This window comes from Macaca thibetana, chromosome 10, assembly GCF_024542745.1.
Source record: "Macaca thibetana thibetana isolate TM-01 chromosome 10, ASM2454274v1, whole genome shotgun sequence".
Taxonomy (NCBI): Eukaryota; Metazoa; Chordata; class Mammalia; order Primates; family Cercopithecidae; genus Macaca; species Macaca thibetana.
This window is the reverse complement of record NC_065587.1, coordinates 62,185,174-62,202,414: the sequence shown is the minus strand read 5'-3', so window position 1 is coordinate 62,202,414 and position 17,241 is coordinate 62,185,174. Positions and strand designations below refer to the sequence as shown.

Here is a 17,241-nt window from a genome sequence, read left to right as displayed (position 1 = left end):
GCTTCTCATATATTCATGTGCATAATGAGTCTCCCTGAGAAGATGTGAGTTTAACAGCTACCCCTCTTCCCAATCTGGGGTGCTAGAACATTCTTTGCTTTCACTGTTGCTGGTGTTAATTTCACTGATAGCTGCTGGGAATGATTCAGGGCATCTAATTGGTGTTTATCAATTGCTCTGTTTATCAATAGGTCACAGCGGCTACCAATGATAGAATTGTCACTTTTTGGTACCTAACCTGCTTGGACTTTGTATATCTCTTGCTGCACAATAAATTGCCTAAAACGTAGGCGGTTAAAACAACAAAAAGCATTTATTATCTCACCGTTTCTGTGAATTAGGGATTTAGGGATGGCTTAGATGGGTGATTCTGGTTTCGTATGTCTCATGAGGTTGCAGTCACCTAAAGGCTTGGCCGGCGTTGAAGCCTCCACTTCCAGGATGGTCCCAGTGAATCTCACCTCCTGGTATTCATGTTCTGTGTGGTTCCCTCCCATAATGAACAGGCCTGTGTTGTGTACTCCATAGGATATCATAGAAATAATGGACTGTGAATTCTGAGGCTAGATCACAAAAGATACTGTGACTTCTGTCCTGTTCTCTCTTGGATCACCTGCTTTGGAGGAAGTCAGCCGCCACGTGAGAACACTCAGTCAGCCTGGTAAGGAGACCTATGCATCAGGGAATTGAGGTCCCCAGTCAACAACCAGTACAACTTGCTTGCCATGTGGGTGAGCCGTCCTGGAAGTGAACGACATCGTGACTACAACTTTATGAGAGACCCTGAGCCAGAACTATCCTGCTAAGCTGCTTCTAAATTCCTGGTTCACCAAAATTGTGTAACATAATACATGTTCTTAGTTTTTTTTAAGCCACTAAGTTTTGGGATAACTTGTTACACAGCAATAGATAACTAATACACATACTTAGTGCCAAGGCTGTGTAATAAGCAACCAATTCAGCTCACTAGCTAAGGAATCTGCTTACTTCCCAAGCCAAAAGTGGTCTTGACCAATGTCCTTTGGCCCCAAATGGAGCACAAATAGTTCTCCCTGTCCTTTCATATTAAGCATCTCTGAAAGGTCTGACTCATGACAGTCGTTCGTATGGGGCACTAATGAGTGGCACTTCTCAGAATTAGGGGTTTATGCAATTTCTTTGACTCTTATGACTCATCGTGAGTCTGGTTTCATGGTTTTTCCAGCTCAATATCGTTTTTTATTATTTCTGTTTTAAAATTGGCTTTCTCGGGGTTGACAGCCCAACATTTTTTTTTTTTTTTTTTTTTTTTTGAGATAGGGTCTCTATTGCCCAGGCTGCAGTGCAGTGGTACAATCGCGGCTCACTGCAGCCTCCACCTCCCAGGCTCAAGCGATCCTCCTACTCAGCCTCCCAAGTAGCTAAGACTACAGACGTGCACGACCACATCTGGCTAATTTTGGTATTTTTTGTAGAGATGGGGTTTTGTCATGCTTCCCAGGCTGCTCTACAGCTCAACATTCTTGGCCATGGAATAATTTCTTTGTGCAATGGACACAGTTGGTCCTTACCAGCATTCCTTCTCCCTTCTTTCTAAGAGAGAGCCCCAGGAAAACATGATCTCTCTTATTCTTCTTGCTGTTGTTGTTCTTGGAATTGCTGCTGCCATCCCATTTCCAGAAGAATAGTAAAATGAGCTCCAATGTATCTGTCACCCACCTTCAACAATTACAACTTACCGATAATTCTTTCATCTATACTTCCACTCAAATCCATACCTCTCCCACCTCTGACAATTTTGGAGCAAATTCTAGTCATCATATTATTTCATACATAAATTTTAGTATGTATCTTTAAAAGATGAGGACTCTTAACACAATCACAATTCCTTTATCATACCTCAGATTCCCTTTCCCTCCCACACCAAATTATTCCTTTTCATTGCATATCCATGACTATTGAGTTTGTACGTGGCTCACAGTCTGTCTAGGGACATAAATTCTCCTTGTGTCTAAGTGAGATCTATGCCTGCTGGGAGAGATAATTACTCGTTAGCAGTCAGTAATCTCCTGTGCTTGGATCGTAAGTGTCAGTACTATTTGAAAGGTTAACTGAGCCCAAATCCCTACTGTGAAATGCATAGTCAGATGGACTTGGATTGGAGTCTTGCCAGTTACTAACTATGACTATGGGCAAGTAGCTAAACTCCAGATCTCAGTTATCACAATTATTTAAAAATATGACAGTACAGGGGACTCATGGACCTGGATGTTGGGAATAGGAAGCAGAGGGAACAGACTCTTCCTGAGCCCCAGAAATTGCATTCTGCTCCCCAGAAAACAGGTTCCCCTTTCCATTGTCCACTCTGTAACTCTTCCCCACCCATTCAGGCACTGATTGGAAGAGTCAGGATTTCTTCGGCAGTGTTGTATGTTTCAAATCAACCCAAGATTGTAGGGTAGGAGCTCAATATAGATGACAAATATATTTTATGAGTGTTTTTTTTTTTTGAGAATATTTTCTTAAAGGCTGTTCCAATAAATGATTTACTGGGCAATGAAAAATGGAGAAGGTGACTCTGATGACACTTTGGAGCATCTAAAGCGTGAAGTTTAAGGAACCTAGGCAGCCGATGGCTATTTAAAAGCTTTCTGGAAGGGGTAATTCTTCCACATTTCTTTAAAAGGTTACAGCCCAGCAGTTGGCTTCTTGAATGGTGCTCTTCTCCCAACTCCCTCCTGGATGCCACTCTGAAATCATTATCGTCACGATTTCATTCTGCTTGGTGCATAGCACATAGCTCTTTTGAGCATTCTTTTTTTTTTAATCTTTAAAATTGATATAGTCACATTGTTAGGATTTTGGGTGAGAAGTAAAAACAGAGTTTTTTGAGACAGGGTCTCCCTCTGTTGCCCATGCTGGAGTGCAGTGGTGTGATCTTGCCTCACTGCAGCCCCAACATCATGGGCTCAAGCAATCCTCCCACCTCAGCCTCCTGAGTAGCTGGGATTCCAGGCACATGCCACCACACCCAGCTGATATTTTTATTTTTATTTTGTAGAGACCGGGTCTTACTTTGTTGCTCAGGCTGGTTTCAGACTCCTGGCCTCAAGTGATCCTCCTATCTTGGTCTCCCACAGTGCTGGGATTATAGGTAGGAGGCATCACACCTGGCCCTTGGGTGAGAATTTGAAGGTATTTGAAATTATTATGACCAGGAATTAATGCATCAATCAGTAGATTAATTGGTTCATTTATTAAATCAACAACTATTTAGTGAGTACCAATTAAGCGCCAGGTACTGTGTTAGGTTCTGAGGTTACTGTGGTAAATGATGCAATGTTTGGCCTTCTGGAGCTTAGAATCTGGAAGGGAAAGCAGTCCCCAAATGAGTAAAAAGCAAACAAATATAAAAACAAAAACAATAAGTGTTCTGAAGATAATAATAATCAGGAATGCTGATAGAGAATCTTGAAGGGAAGGAACTGTCTTAAATCTTGTGGTCAGGAAAGATTCCTCTGATGTGTGTGATTAGGCTGAGACCTGAAGAGTGAGTGCTCCAAGTCTCATCCCTGGGGGTTCCCAAAGAATTATTAATGGACCCTCTCATCAAGATAAAATGAAAATATCTTAATCTGGCATTCAAGTGTCTCCAAGATTAGGGTTGCCAGATAAAATAAATAATGCCCATTTAATTCTGAATTTCAGATAGGCAACAAAAAATTTTTAGTATGGTATTACATATTGCATGAGACAAATTTATAAAAAATTCATTGTTTGTCTGAAATTCAGATTTAACTGGGTGTCCTGTATTTTTATTTGCTAAATCTCTTAACCCTCTTCATGAGCTTCTCCAGCCAGCCTCTTTTGCCTACTGTCCATCATTTCTTCCACACATTTGAAGCTCTCTCCACAAGGAAGGGTCCAATTGCCTCGTCTTTGCTCATGCGGTTCCCTCTGCCTGGGTCCCCATTCTCCTGCCGTATATTCTTGGTAAACCCTTCTTCCCCTTTAAACCCCTGTCCAGATGTTACTTTCTCAGGGAAACCTCTAGCAGAGCACATTACCCCCAGTTCAGGGTGCTCACCAAACCTGGTTCTTACAGGATTTTTGCCTTATAATTCTATGTTTTAGAACTGGTCTCTACAAAAACAGACAAGACTGAATGCCTAAAAAGGAAAGGTTATAAGGAATTATTTCATTCTTCCTGCCCTCTCCTTTGCCCCCCTCCCACTCAACCTCCCCCCCCCTTTTTTTTTTTTGGAGACAGGGTCTTACTCTGTCACCCAGGCTGGAGTGCAGTGGTGCAATCTTGGCTCACTGCAACCTCTGCCTCCTGGGCTCAAGTGATTCTCCAGCCTCGGCCTCCTGAGTAGCTGAGACTACAGGCACACACCACCACATCCAGCTAATTTTTTTTCCCTATTTTTTTGTAGAGACAGGGTCTCACTATGTTGCCCAGGTTAGTCTTGAACTCCTGGGCTCAAGGGATCCACCCGCCTTGGTCTCCCAAAACTCTGGGATTACAGACGTGAGCCACCGTGTCCAGCTGTCAGCTCGCTCCTTATAATATTAATCTAAGACATTCAGCACTTTTCTGTGCCAGGTGCTGTGCCAAGTGCTTTGCATATAGCATTTCATGTCAACCCTCCATAACCTTATGAGGTAGATTTGGTTGAATCTTCACTTTGCAGGTGAAAATCAGGTATGTAGAGGTGAAGTTCCTTGCCACTGTTTCCACATCTGTAAAATAAGACTGATATCAACATTTTCTCTATGAGGTTTTCTCCCAAACTAGAATGTAGGTTTCCAGAAGGCAGGAGCTTTGTTTTATAAACTTGTGTATCCTCACAGCCCAGAATTTTGCCTAGCATTGAATAGGCTCCCAGTAAATACTTGCTGAATGAATGAATGAATGAGTCATGTTACAGATAAGGAAAGTGTAATTTAGAGACAGAGAAAGTAAGTTACCCAAGGACCCATAGCTAGATGTGGTGGAATTTCCACTAGAACCAGAATCAGGGTGTGTTGGTAGATGTTTAACAACTGGCTCAGCTGGGTGCAGTGGCTCATGCCTGTAATCCCAGCACTTTGGGAGGCCAAGGCCGGCGGATTGCTTGAGCTCATAGTTTGAGACCACCCTGGGCAGCATGGTGAAACTCCATTTCTACAACAGCAGCAATGACAACAACAACAAAATAAACCAGGCATGGTGGCACACGCCGGTAGTCCCAGCTATTTGGGAGGCTGAGGTGGGCTTGAGCCTGAGATGGGGAGGTTGCAGTGAGCTGAGATCCCGCCACTGCACTCCAGCCTGGGTGATAAAGCCTGAGCTTGTCTCAAAAGTAAACAAAAAAACAAAAAAACCCTACAAGTGGCTCTCTGGAAACACAACATTAACAACCCTGATTTGTAGCATTTGCTGATTTACATTGTATAAATACTCCTAGCATGGCTGATTTCAAGCTATCAACCTGGTGTCAATCAGCTTGCAAGTTTCCTGCAAATTTAACCATGGGCTTTTGTAAACCTGTCTATGCAAGTTGGCATTAACATACCATGAACTAGAACACAGGGGGCTCAGTCTGAAGGGTACACCCTCACCATTACTCTTTCCTGTCTACCTGAACAAGGCACAGTCTATATTCTTTTTGTTTGTTTGTTTGTTTTTTTGAGACGTAGTCTTGCTCTGTCGCCAGGCTGGAGTGGCGCCATCTCAGCTCACTGCAACCTCCACCTCCCTGGTTCAAGCTATTCCCCTGCCTCAGTCTCCCGAGTAGCTGGAACTACAGGTGCGTGCCACCACACCCGGCTAATTTTTTGCATTTTAGTAGAGACGGGGCTTCACCATGTTGGCCAGGATGATCTTGATCTCCCGACCTCGTGATCTGCCCGCCTCGGCCTCCCAAAGTGCTGGGATTACAGGCATGAGCCACCACGCCCGGCCCGGCACAGTCTATCTTCTGATAGAATATAAGTAGGAGGGGAGAAGACACCCAAATAAACTCAATTCAATGCAGATTGCATAGGTGATCCTTTAAAAACATAAGCCCAATCACAAAACTACCTTGCTTAAAACTTTCCTTATGCTGTTAGCATAAAATCCAACCTCTCTCCCTCTCTCTCTCTCTTTTTTTTTTTTTTTTTTTTTTGAGACAGAGTCTTGCTCTGTCACCCAGGCTGGAGTGCAGTGGTGGAATCTCAGCTCACTACAGCCTCTGCCTCCTGGGTTCAAGCGATTCTCCTGCTTCAGCCTCCCAAGTAGAGGCACGTGCCACCATGCCCAGCTAATTTTTGTAATTTTTAGTAGACACGAGGTTTCACCATGGTGGTCAGGCTGGTCTCAAACTCCTGACTTCAAGTGATCTGCCCACCTTGGCCTCCTAAAATGCTGGGATTACAGGCATGAGCCACCACGCCCGTCCACGCCTAGTCAAAATCCAATCTCTTTACCATGGCACACAAGGCCCATTATGAAACCTCGCCCTCTACCAGGTACTGTACTAGGCTCGGGGGATACAGTGGTGAACATGACATACACATGTCCTGCTTGCATGGAGCTTGCAGTCCAGTAAATGAGGCTGTCAAGAAACAAATAGTTAACCATTAAGCACAAAATGATAGACTGAGATATATATATGTAGTGGAGAAGGTACTTGGAAAAAGAATAATGAGGACAGAGGTTGCTTGCTTGGACTGAGGGTGAGTTGAAGAAGCCATTCTAAGAAAGTGACATTTGAGACCTGAAAGATGAGAGAGTTGGATGAGGTGTGGGGCTGATGGCCAGGCAGAAGGGGAAAGGATTCGTCATTTTGAGGAATAAGAATAATTTCTGTAAATTGGAGCCAGTGGAGATGGGATGGGGACCAAAATTATAAATATGAAGGGCATATAAATATAATATATAAATATAAGTATAAATGTAAAGGGCAGGGGCTTATGGAAGGAGGTTTAATTTCCTTTGAAGATGGAGCCTTAAGTCCCAGGTGCACTCTGATCTTGTTTAACTTTCTCCTCCAGAAACCTTTTTATATCACCTGGGTAGCAATCATCTAGTGACCGTTAGACTTTGCATGGATGAACAGACACAAGCCTAGAGAGGGACATGTGATCACCAACAGTTTCTCAGCCAGTAATAGTTGTATAGCCTTGGGACAAGCCACTTTTTGAGCCAGCACCACCTGACAGAAATTAGTGGGAACCACAAATGAGAGCCATATGTGTAATTAAAAATTTTCTACCAACCACATTTAAGAAGTAAAGAGAAACAGGTAAAAATCATTTTATAATATATGAATTTGACCCAATATATCCAAAATATCATTTCAACCTGTAATCAATAAAAGTCTTAGAAATCTGGTGTGAATTTTATTTACACTTATGGCACATCTCACTTCAGAGTAGCCATATCTCAAGCGCTAGGTAGCCACATGTGGCTAATGTGTAAAGTGCCGGAAGGTGCAGTTGGCAGCGTCAGTTTCATTTTCTGTGAAATGAGGATAAATGACTGGAAGCTCGCGAGAGCACACACCAAGCACCCGGCGCTCCGCCCTGGACATGGGGGGAACGCCTTCAAGTTTGGTTTCTTCTGCTCCCTGCTCTCCCCTCCCATCCCTCCTCTAAGCCTCCGCCCCCGCCCCCTCAGGCTCCAGGCGGAAGCAACCCTGTTCCAAATGCAGCGCGCTTTACGGCGGCGCGTCCTTTTACCGCGGTGTGGCCGCCCCGCTTGTCGCGCACACTTTTGCCCTATTGGCTCTGCGGCCCCGCTCGCCGCACTTTACGGCAGTGTGGCTGGAGCAGCCGCTGACGGGCCCGCAGTCTGGGAGTGAGTGCAGGGAACCGGAGTATTTGCTGGGCCGGGTACCATGGACGTGGGCGAACTTCTGAGCTACCAGGTATGAGGGGCAGGGAGGGCCGAGCGACCGCGTTCTCACCTCGGCAGGGGTCGCAGGGGCCAGAGCCCCTTCATCTCACCTCCTCTCGTCTCACTCCCGGGCCCTCTAACTTCTCATGCCACCCGGGGTCTCAGCCCTTCGTTTTCCTTTCCTCCCCGAAGCCCTCCTGGGCCCTTTCGATTCATCCCTTCTCAAGACCTGAACCCTTCACCTCCTCTTCCTCACCCTGGGACCTGGTTCCCTGAAACTCCTCTGAAACCCCGGACTATCCTTTTTTCACAACCATGTCCTCTCAGCTCTCATGTCCCCCCAGTCATTGAGGTGATGGTGGTGGCGGCGGTGGGAGCGCCCTGATCCCTCTTGGATTTGATCTCCAGCTTCTCCACTGACTGGCTGTGTGGCTTTTGGACAAGTCATTCCCCCCCTCTTTGAACGAAGTTTTTGTATCTATATGGTGGAGACACTAATAACTGCCTTAGTAGGGTTGTTTGAGGACTGTACCGTAAACTGATGTATATGAAAGCTGGGTTTAAAGTGTGGAAAGCTGTGCTTGTGTTTACTGCGATTTGGAGGAGATGTTGGGAATTCTAGCATGGAACGAGTTTCTAGGAATCTTGCTCAGGGTCCCCCTTGGCTAGGATACTTGTGGGGAGACTGTTTGGGACCTAGAGAGCAGAAAGGACTTGTCCAAAGTCACTCAGAAACAAGGAGCTGGAATTTGAGCTCAGGCGTACTGACTTCCACCCCAAAGTTTTTCCCCCGCTTTGATTCCATAGGAGGGTCATTGTGAGGGGCAGTAGAGCTGCATTGCCGAATGTGATAGCCACTAGCCACATAGGCTGTTGATTGCTTGAAATGTGACTAGTCTGAATTGAGAAGTACTGTAAGTGTAAAGTCACATTTGGGTTGGAGGCTAGTATGGAAAAAGTAAAATTTTTATATTGATAACATGGTCGTACTGATTATATCAATTACATTGGTTATTGGTCATATTGATTAAATGGTCATATTTTGGATAATGGGTGAAATCAAATATACTTAATTTTAAAAATTTTATTTTGTTATTTAGAGACAGGATCTTGCTCTGTCGCCCAGGCTGGAGTGCCGTGGCATGATCATTGCTCACAGTAGCCCCAAACTCCTGGGTCTAAGGTATCCTCCCAAGTAGCTAGGACTGCAGGTGGGGCATCACTATGCTTGGCTGATTTTTAAATTTTTTATAGAGACAGGGTCTTGCTATGTTGCCCAGGCTGGTCTCAAACTCCTGGCCTCAAGCATTCTTCCCACTTGACCTCCCAAAGTGCTGGGATTACAGGTATGAGCCACCACACACCACACCCAGCCAATAAAATATGTTTAAAACCAATTTTAACTGCTCCTCTTGACATTTTAATGTGTTTACTAGAAAATTCAAAATCACATATATAGTTCAGCTTATATTTTTGTTGGACAGCTCTGCAATCAAGAATAGGTGATTAAGAACCGTGAGTCTGGACCCCTAGGTTGCTGGCAATCTCTGTTTTGCTACTAACTGGCTGCTGTAACCTTGAACAAAATACGTAACTTCTCTGTGCGTTGGTTTCCTCATCTGTAAATGGGGGACAATGACAGTAGCTGCCTCAGAGGGCTGTTGTGAAGCTGTTGAGAAATGTAAAGTGTTTAGACAATGCTTGCCAAAGAGTAAACATTCAGTAAATATTAGCAGTTATTTTCATACCACTCCCTCAGCCAACATACAAGAAATTGACCCTGGACACTTAAGACATCATGGGAAAGCACAATTCAGCATGGGGAGCTATATAGCCAAGAGATTTTTCTTTTAAAGACAGTTTAATTGATAGTGAAAGACGAAGGGAAATAGGCAAGTTATTAAATGAGTGATTGTATGCCCGCTTGGAATTTCTAGAATGGCTAGCCCGTTAAAGCTAGAAAAGGTTCATTCATTTGCTCAACAAATATATATTGAACACCTACTGTGTTCAAGGCAGTCTATCCGCTGAGTATATATAACACTGAATAAAAGACAAGATTCTTGCCTTTGTGGAGCATCTGGTGGGAAGTTACAAGATAATAAGTAAACAAGACATTCAGATTGTGGTGAGTGCTAGGAAGGGAATATAGCAGAGGATGCTATACAATTGCACTGCTGGGTATAGTAGCCACTAGGCACATGTGATTCTTGAACACTTAAAATGTGACTAGTTTCGAATTTAGATCTGCTACATGTGTAAAATACACACTGGATTTCAACGATTTAGTATGAAAATAATGTACAATATCTTTTTTTTTTGAGTTGGAGTTTTGCTCTTGTTGCCGAGGCTGCAGTGCAATGGCGTGATCTCAGCTTACCACAACCACTGCTTTCCGGGTTCAAACGATTCTCCTGCCTCAGCCTCCTGAGTAGCTGGGATTACAGGCATGCACCACCATGCCTGGCTGATTTTGTATTTTTAGTAGAGACGGGGTTTCTCCATGTTGGTCAGGCTGGTCTTGACTCCCGGCCTCGGGTGATCTGCCAGCCTCAGCCTCCCAAAGTGCTGGGATTACAGGTGTGAGCCATTGCCACTGGCCACATGAAAATAATGTACAGTATCTTAACTTTTATGCTGATTACATGTTGAATAAATAACACTTAGGATGTATTGGATTAAAGAGAATATATTATTAAAATTGGTGTTGCCTTTTTAAAAACTTTTAAAATGTGGCTACTAGAAAATGTAAAGTGGGCCAGGTGTGGTGCCTCATGCCTGTAATCCCAGCACTTTGGGAAGCCGAGGCGGGCGGGTCACCTGAGGTCGGGAGTTTGAGACCAGCCAGACCAACATGAAGAAACCCTGTCTCGCTGGCCAGGCGCGGTGGCTTACGCCTGTAATCACAGCACTTTGGGAGGCTGAGGCGGGCGGATCACGAGGTCAGGAGATTGAGACCATCCTGGCTAACACAGTGAAACCCCGTCTCTACTAAAAATACAAAAAAATTAGCTGGGCGTGGTGGCGGGCACCTGTAGTCCCAGCCGCTGGGGACACTGAGGCAGGAGAATGGTGTGAACCTGGGAGGCGGAGCTTGCAGTGAACCGAGATCGCACCACTGCACTCCAGCCTGGGAGACAGAGTAAGACTCTGTCTCCAAAAAAAAAAAAAGAAAAAAAGAAACCCTGTCTCTACTAAAAATATTAAAAATTAGCCGGGCGTGGTGATGCATGCCTGTAATCCCAGCTATTTGGGAGGCTGAGGCGGGAGAATCACTTGAACCTGGGAGATGGGGGTTGCAGTGAGCTGAGATCATCCCATTGCACTCCAGCCTGGGCAACAACAGTGAAACTCTGTCTCAAAAAAAAAAAGAAAAAGAAAAAAGAAAATGTAAAGTTAGGTGTTTTGTTTGTGGCTTTTGTTGTATTTTTATTGGACAGCACTCCAGTAGAAAATAACCCTTGGGAGTTGGGGACAAGACCTTTTACTTTATGTAATGTGTTTGAGGAAGGACACAGAGGAAAGGATATTAAAGGACTGAAGGTTGAGAGGGAGCTAGTCATGTGAAGGGAGCAGAATGATGGAGGCAGCGAGAACAGCAAATATGGACATAGGCTATTGGTAGAAGCTGGTGCAGCCTCGTAGGGGACCAGAAGGAGGATCCATGTAGCTGAAACATGGGAAGTGAGCAGGGGAATGGTAAGTGACAAAGTTGAAGATGTAGGCATGTGACAAGACTGTGTAGGCCTTCCTTGTGGGCCATGATAAAGACCTTGACTTTTGAGAGCTACAGTAGGTAGCTTCATTCAACCCACTTGTTCACAGATGAAAAGTGAACCTTAGTCTGATAAAGGGACTCACCTGAGGTTGTGGGCCAAGGTGGTGGCCAGAGTTGAAACTAGAATCCTGATCTCCTTATTACTATTTTTTAGTGTTTACGCATCTTACCACATTTAATCTTAATGACAGTACTGAATATGTTAATATAGGAACCTTCATTTTAAAGGTGAGGGAATAGGTATAGAGAATAAAAAACATGTCCAAATTCACACAAGTGAAATGTACCTCAAGGATTCGAATCTAGGTAGCTTTGCTTCTTGATCATCAACACTTGTTTATTGTGTTATTCCAGAAGTATTTCACTTTGTCAATCTGACCCCTTTCCCCCTCACCAAGAGCAAATATGCCTAGCGCCTGCAGGTAGATTGGGCTTGCCACAGGCTAATTTTCCTGAACTACAAAACTTTACTTGCCTTCCTTATCCTGGATCTTGGCCTTTATCTTTACATTTTCTGAGGATTCAACCTAAGAGTTTTAAAATGCAAATATGTTGGTTGCACAATAAGGAACTACAATAGTGGAACTCATTTAATTCAGGTTGACAATACTGAACTGAACTGGGTGACAGGGCTGAAACCTCCTAAGTCTGCTACTGGAGAGCACTTTCATCTCGCCAGCCTAGGGTGGGCATGCTCACGTCCAGCTGGCCAGCCAGGAGCGTCTCCTTCCCTATCGCAAGTTCCCCACTTTGGCTAATTGACCGGCCAGAGCCATTCGAGAGGTGAGAGGCCCACCTGTTAGGCACCAAAAACCAGCTCTGGGCCTTTGCTCAGCGAAATATCCTCAATTCAAGGCTAAGTTTCAGAACCCAAATTCAGAATTATGGTCTAAGGCTTGGAAAGCAGCACCGGTCCCAAAATCTACCTCAGGACCTTACTGAGGCCCTGGCTTCCTTATACCACCTGGCCTTATCTCAGAATCCTGGTCTCCTTATTTCCAGCTCTGTACAATCCCCTTGTGTTCTGTTCATTCAGTTTCCTTTTTGTAAGATCCATGTCCCTCTTCCTGTTCCTAAAAGATGGTGAAGTCTGGAATCTAGTTCATAATCGGTTGCACCCATCCTCTTGCAGAAAGTCGTGAGTTTATGGATGCAAAAGTTCTTTGAGGCCAAGCGTGGTCATTCACCCCTGTAATCCCAGCACTTTGGGAGGCCGAGGCAGGCGTATCGCTTGAGTCCGGGAGTTCCAGACCAGCCTGGGCAACATGGTGAAAACCTGTCTCTACAAAAAGTATAAAAATTATCTGGGCGTGGTGGTGTGTGTCTGTGGTCCCAGCTACTTAGGAGGCTGAGGAGGGAGGATTACTTGAGCCTGGGAAGCAGAAGTTATGCTGAGCCAAGATCACGCCACTGTGCTCTAGCCTGGGTGACAGAGTGAGACCCTGTCTCAAAAATGAAAAACAAACAAGCAAACAAAAAAACTCCTTGAAAACAGTAACATTTTGTAGACATGAAAGATGCTTTACTAACCAGCATAATCTATCTAAATCCTCATAACAACCCTATGAGGAAGGTACTGTTGTTAATCCCTGTTGTACGGATAAGGAAACTGAGGTACAAAAAAAGCACCTACCTTAAGGCGTCTAGCCAGGTAGAGGAAGGCCAGGGTACCTGGGCAGTCTTCCTTCATAGTTGGAGCTCCTAACTACTGTGCCGTACTGCCTGCCTGCTGTATGCCAGATGCAGAACCAAAGTGTTTTCAGACAAGTTATCACATTTAATTCTCAACATGACCTCTGAGGTCGGCAGCATGCCTGTATTATAGGAAAGGAAACTCAAGCTAGGGCGATTAAGCTGCCTGCTGAAGGCCAGACAGCCAGTAAGGAGCAGGGCCAGAACTGAAGCCTACCCAGAGGTAGTTTTCCATTTTGTTTTCAGATTTGAAAACTTTTTAAAGTTGAGGTATAGTCCACATGTCAAAGAATGCGTTCATCTAATGAGCCTTTGGTTATAGTTATCATTTACAAAGTGGACTCAGCACGACCACTGAAGTTTGCTTCTTGGGGACATAAAGGAACAAAATTGTCTGATTTAAACATCCCATCCCTAGAGTTTGATTCAGTCTCCTGTGGGACTTCAGATTCTGCATTTCTAACCAGATCCCAGGTGATGCTGACGCTGTACTTTGTGATCCCCTGGTCTGAAATGATCTACCTTCCTTGAACAATTTTTCCCCAGCTGAGACATACTCCTCCCCTCTTGTGGGCATTGGTTTGCAGATTTTTGAGCTTAAGTTATACTTTTTCCCTGCCATTCAAGATATTGAGAGCAAATCACTTAATCTTCCTGGGCCTCAGTTTCCTCATATGCCTAATGAGGGGATTAAGTACGCAACTCTCTCTGAGGCCCCTTCTAGCTTTAAAATTCTGTGGTACTAATTATTTAGACTGGGGCTCCAGAGATTTCAAGGGATAAAAACGCTTCATGTGGTAGACTGAGTGGGGCTGAGAATCTGGGAGATTTGGGTTTTAATCCCACTTTTATCATTACTTATCTGGGTGACTCAGGACAAGTCACTTTCCTTTTCTGTACGTCTTTTTTTTTTTTTTTTTCCAGTCACTTGTAAAATGAGGAGACTGGGCGATATGACTTCTGGTTCTTTTCATTTCCAAAATTCAGAGACTAAGATGGATGCTGTATCTAAAATTCAGAGACTCAGCCAGGAAAAATATCATACAGTGTCAAGAAATGTTTATTTAAAGTATTTAACATTTTTTGGGTGCTTACTACTTTTCATTTTTGAGGCAACTTGGTGGGGAGATTCCAATTTTCTGCTGAGATTGGTTCTTCTACAAGTAATAGAGATAGGCACTCAGCGCCTCAGTATATGCCGTATATCCTTGACATACGTTAACTATTCATTTGAGGAGATAGGAGAATTACAATATGGGCAGGAGGTGGTGGAAAAAGTCTTCAAGAGGAAACCAGTTATGTTCCCAATATGGAAATGTACTTTTTTGATGCCTTCAGGCTTAGACATCTCATCAAGAAGTGTGCCCAGCAGTACCTTGGCTGAGAAGTTTCTGCTGGCATAGACGCGTGTATGAACTCCAGGGCACTCTCATTAAATCTAATTCCACAGATGTCTAGAAAAAGTTCTTACCTCTGAAGTTTTCCAATAAAGAATTCACATTTAGTGTGGCTTGTGACATGAGAGGTATTCTTTTTGAGGCAAATTGGGTTCAGGGACCCTTGGTTTTGGTGATATTGCAGACACCCACTCCTCTTGTCCTCTATCAGTAATATCTTAGCATATCTCTTGGATTGCAGGAGCTTACAGAAATATCTAAACTTGCTCCTTTCCCCCTCTTAGTCTTTTCTTTTGAAATAAAATTGTGAACGGTAATAAAGGGATAGAAATAGTATTAAAGAAAATACTTGAGAAGCAGGAAAACTATTACCCTAATTCAATCAATATTTTTCTGTTCCCAGAGTCCTTACGTATTTTGTGAGGCTGGAACCATTGCATATATACTATTTTGTGTTCTATGTTTTTAATTTAACATTGCCAGGAATATTTTCTGCATTTCTACATAGCCTTCATGCTATTTTTAATATTTGCATACTTTTTGCTTGAGTGATAGACCATTTTCCCTAAATTGCTCTTCTATAATTGGATATTTAGGTGGTTTTCTGGTTTTTGTTCTTGGAGATAGCATTGTAGTGAAGTGCTTTGTTCATGTAGCATTTTTTTCCTTCCCATCTGTCATTAGTAATTACCATGTGCCATCTCCTGTACCAAGTATTGCATGCACTAAAATTATTATGACATGGACCATGGACATTAAAGAAGAATTCATAATGTAAGGAGCAAGACAGACATTTAAAAAACTAACTGTATGAATAAAAGTATTATGGGAGCACAATGGAAGGAAGGATTGGGTATGGAAAGGGGATGTATTGATGGGGATGGATTTGGTTTGGTCATTGAAGAAAAGGGAGATGACACTGGAATCCTAGCCTTGATGAATGAGTAGGGATTCTGTGGGTGGTAAAGGACACTGGGGACAGTGATTCTTGACTGGGGTTATTAAGAGCAAAAGCAGGGGAGTGATATGTTCAGAGCATTGGGTAAATGCAGCAATGGGTAAAAAGCAGGGAGTGGCCGGAGACGATGGGGGTCATCTCAGCTGCAGATGTGTGGCGCAATACGTCGTACTCACGTGGAATGAATCATTGGTTGTTTTACAGTGCTAACAGTATACTGTTTGTGTGTGTTCCAATTTTATTACAATCTTTTTAAAAAAATAGAATCAGGGTCTCTGTATGTTGTCCAGGCTGGTCTTAAGCTATCCTCCTGCCTCAGTCTCCCAAAGTGCTGGGATTACAAGTGTGAGCCACTGTGGCTGGCCCCAGTTTTATTACAATCTTGATAGAACTAGTTGTCATAATTTATTTTTTCCACTCATCTAGTAGGTATATAAAAGACTAGTTCAAGGTTGCTTTAATAAGCATTATTTTTTTTTTCTTGTGTGAGTTTATCATTTGTATTATTGTGTGTCTCATAAAGTAGTAGTTGTAATTTCGTAATTGAGTTTTTCTGTTTTATGGGTTTTTTGGTGGTTGTTGTTGTGTGTATAAGAAACATTACTGAAAATCTGAAAACTGGTGCTCAGATACATCCTTCATTCTGTGAAGGCCTCCTCCCAGTAGCCCTAAGAATGTGATTCTAATCATGAAGTCATATTATATAGGCTCTTCTTGCATGTCAGTTTAGTACATTTTGAAGTTACTTTTTGTTGGAAGTATGACTATAACAGATAAGGATACAGAACTATTCTCATTGATAACATTTCAGACTGTTTTTCTCTTTCATCTCATGAGGAATTTTTTTCCTTAAGGTCACTTCCTCCCTTTGCATTCTTCTCATCATCTCTTTTTTCTGGCCCATTCTTCTCACACTTACAAAACACATTCTATTTATATGTCTTTTTACACACATTCTTTACTAAACTGTAGACTAGTATATGTCATCTGTGAAGGCATGCCTTTGTATATGCCCTGGTAGTTTCCCCTTCTGGAAAGCTCTTGCTCTACTATCTTGTTAGCTTGTTGGCTTACATCTCTGTGCTTTCATGTCAGACTTCAAGAAAATTGGGTTCACATCTGATACTTCAGTTGCTTACTCATTTTCCTCTTCCTTATTATCATATCTTGCCACTCTTGCTACAAAACCTACATTCTTTGCTTTTTAACTTTTTATTTTGAATTTTAAACTTAGAAAAAATTATTAAAATAGTGGAGTTTCCATATAATCCTCATCCAGCTTCCCCTAAAGTTAACATCTTATGTAACCATTATGTAAAGATGAAAACTAGGGAATTAACATTTGTGTAATACTAGTAACTAAACTGCACACTTAATTCAGATGTCATCAGAGATGTCTGGTCATTTTTTTGCTCCAGGTTTCTATCCAGGATCCCACATAATGTTTGTCATATTTCCTTAGTCTTCCCTTGTCTTTGATGTTGAAGAGTACTGGACAGCTATTTTGTAGAATGTTCAGAACCTACATTCTTGAAGTTGTCAGTGCTGTCTTTTGCCAAAGATTTTCTTGGGC

General features: G+C 43.1%; 2 protein-coding genes across 2 annotated transcripts in view; both read left to right on the top strand.

Annotated features, from left to right (window-relative positions):
• VSTM2L (V-set and transmembrane domain containing 2 like) overlaps positions 1 to 17,241 on the top strand; it is a 381,776-nt gene that overhangs the window by 124,230 nt on the left and 240,305 nt on the right. The window lies entirely within an intron of this gene.
• The window catches only part of CTNNBL1 (catenin beta like 1), a 225,823-nt gene that overhangs the window by 41,603 nt on the left and 166,979 nt on the right, over positions 1 to 17,241 (top strand). Inside the window, exon 2 of the mRNA XM_050807117.1 lies at positions 7,752 to 7,874. Within this exon, the coding sequence (XP_050663074.1) occupies positions 7,845 to 7,874 (30 nt within the window). The 5' untranslated portion in view covers positions 7,752 to 7,844. The remainder of the gene's footprint in view (positions 1 to 7,751; positions 7,875 to 17,241) is intronic.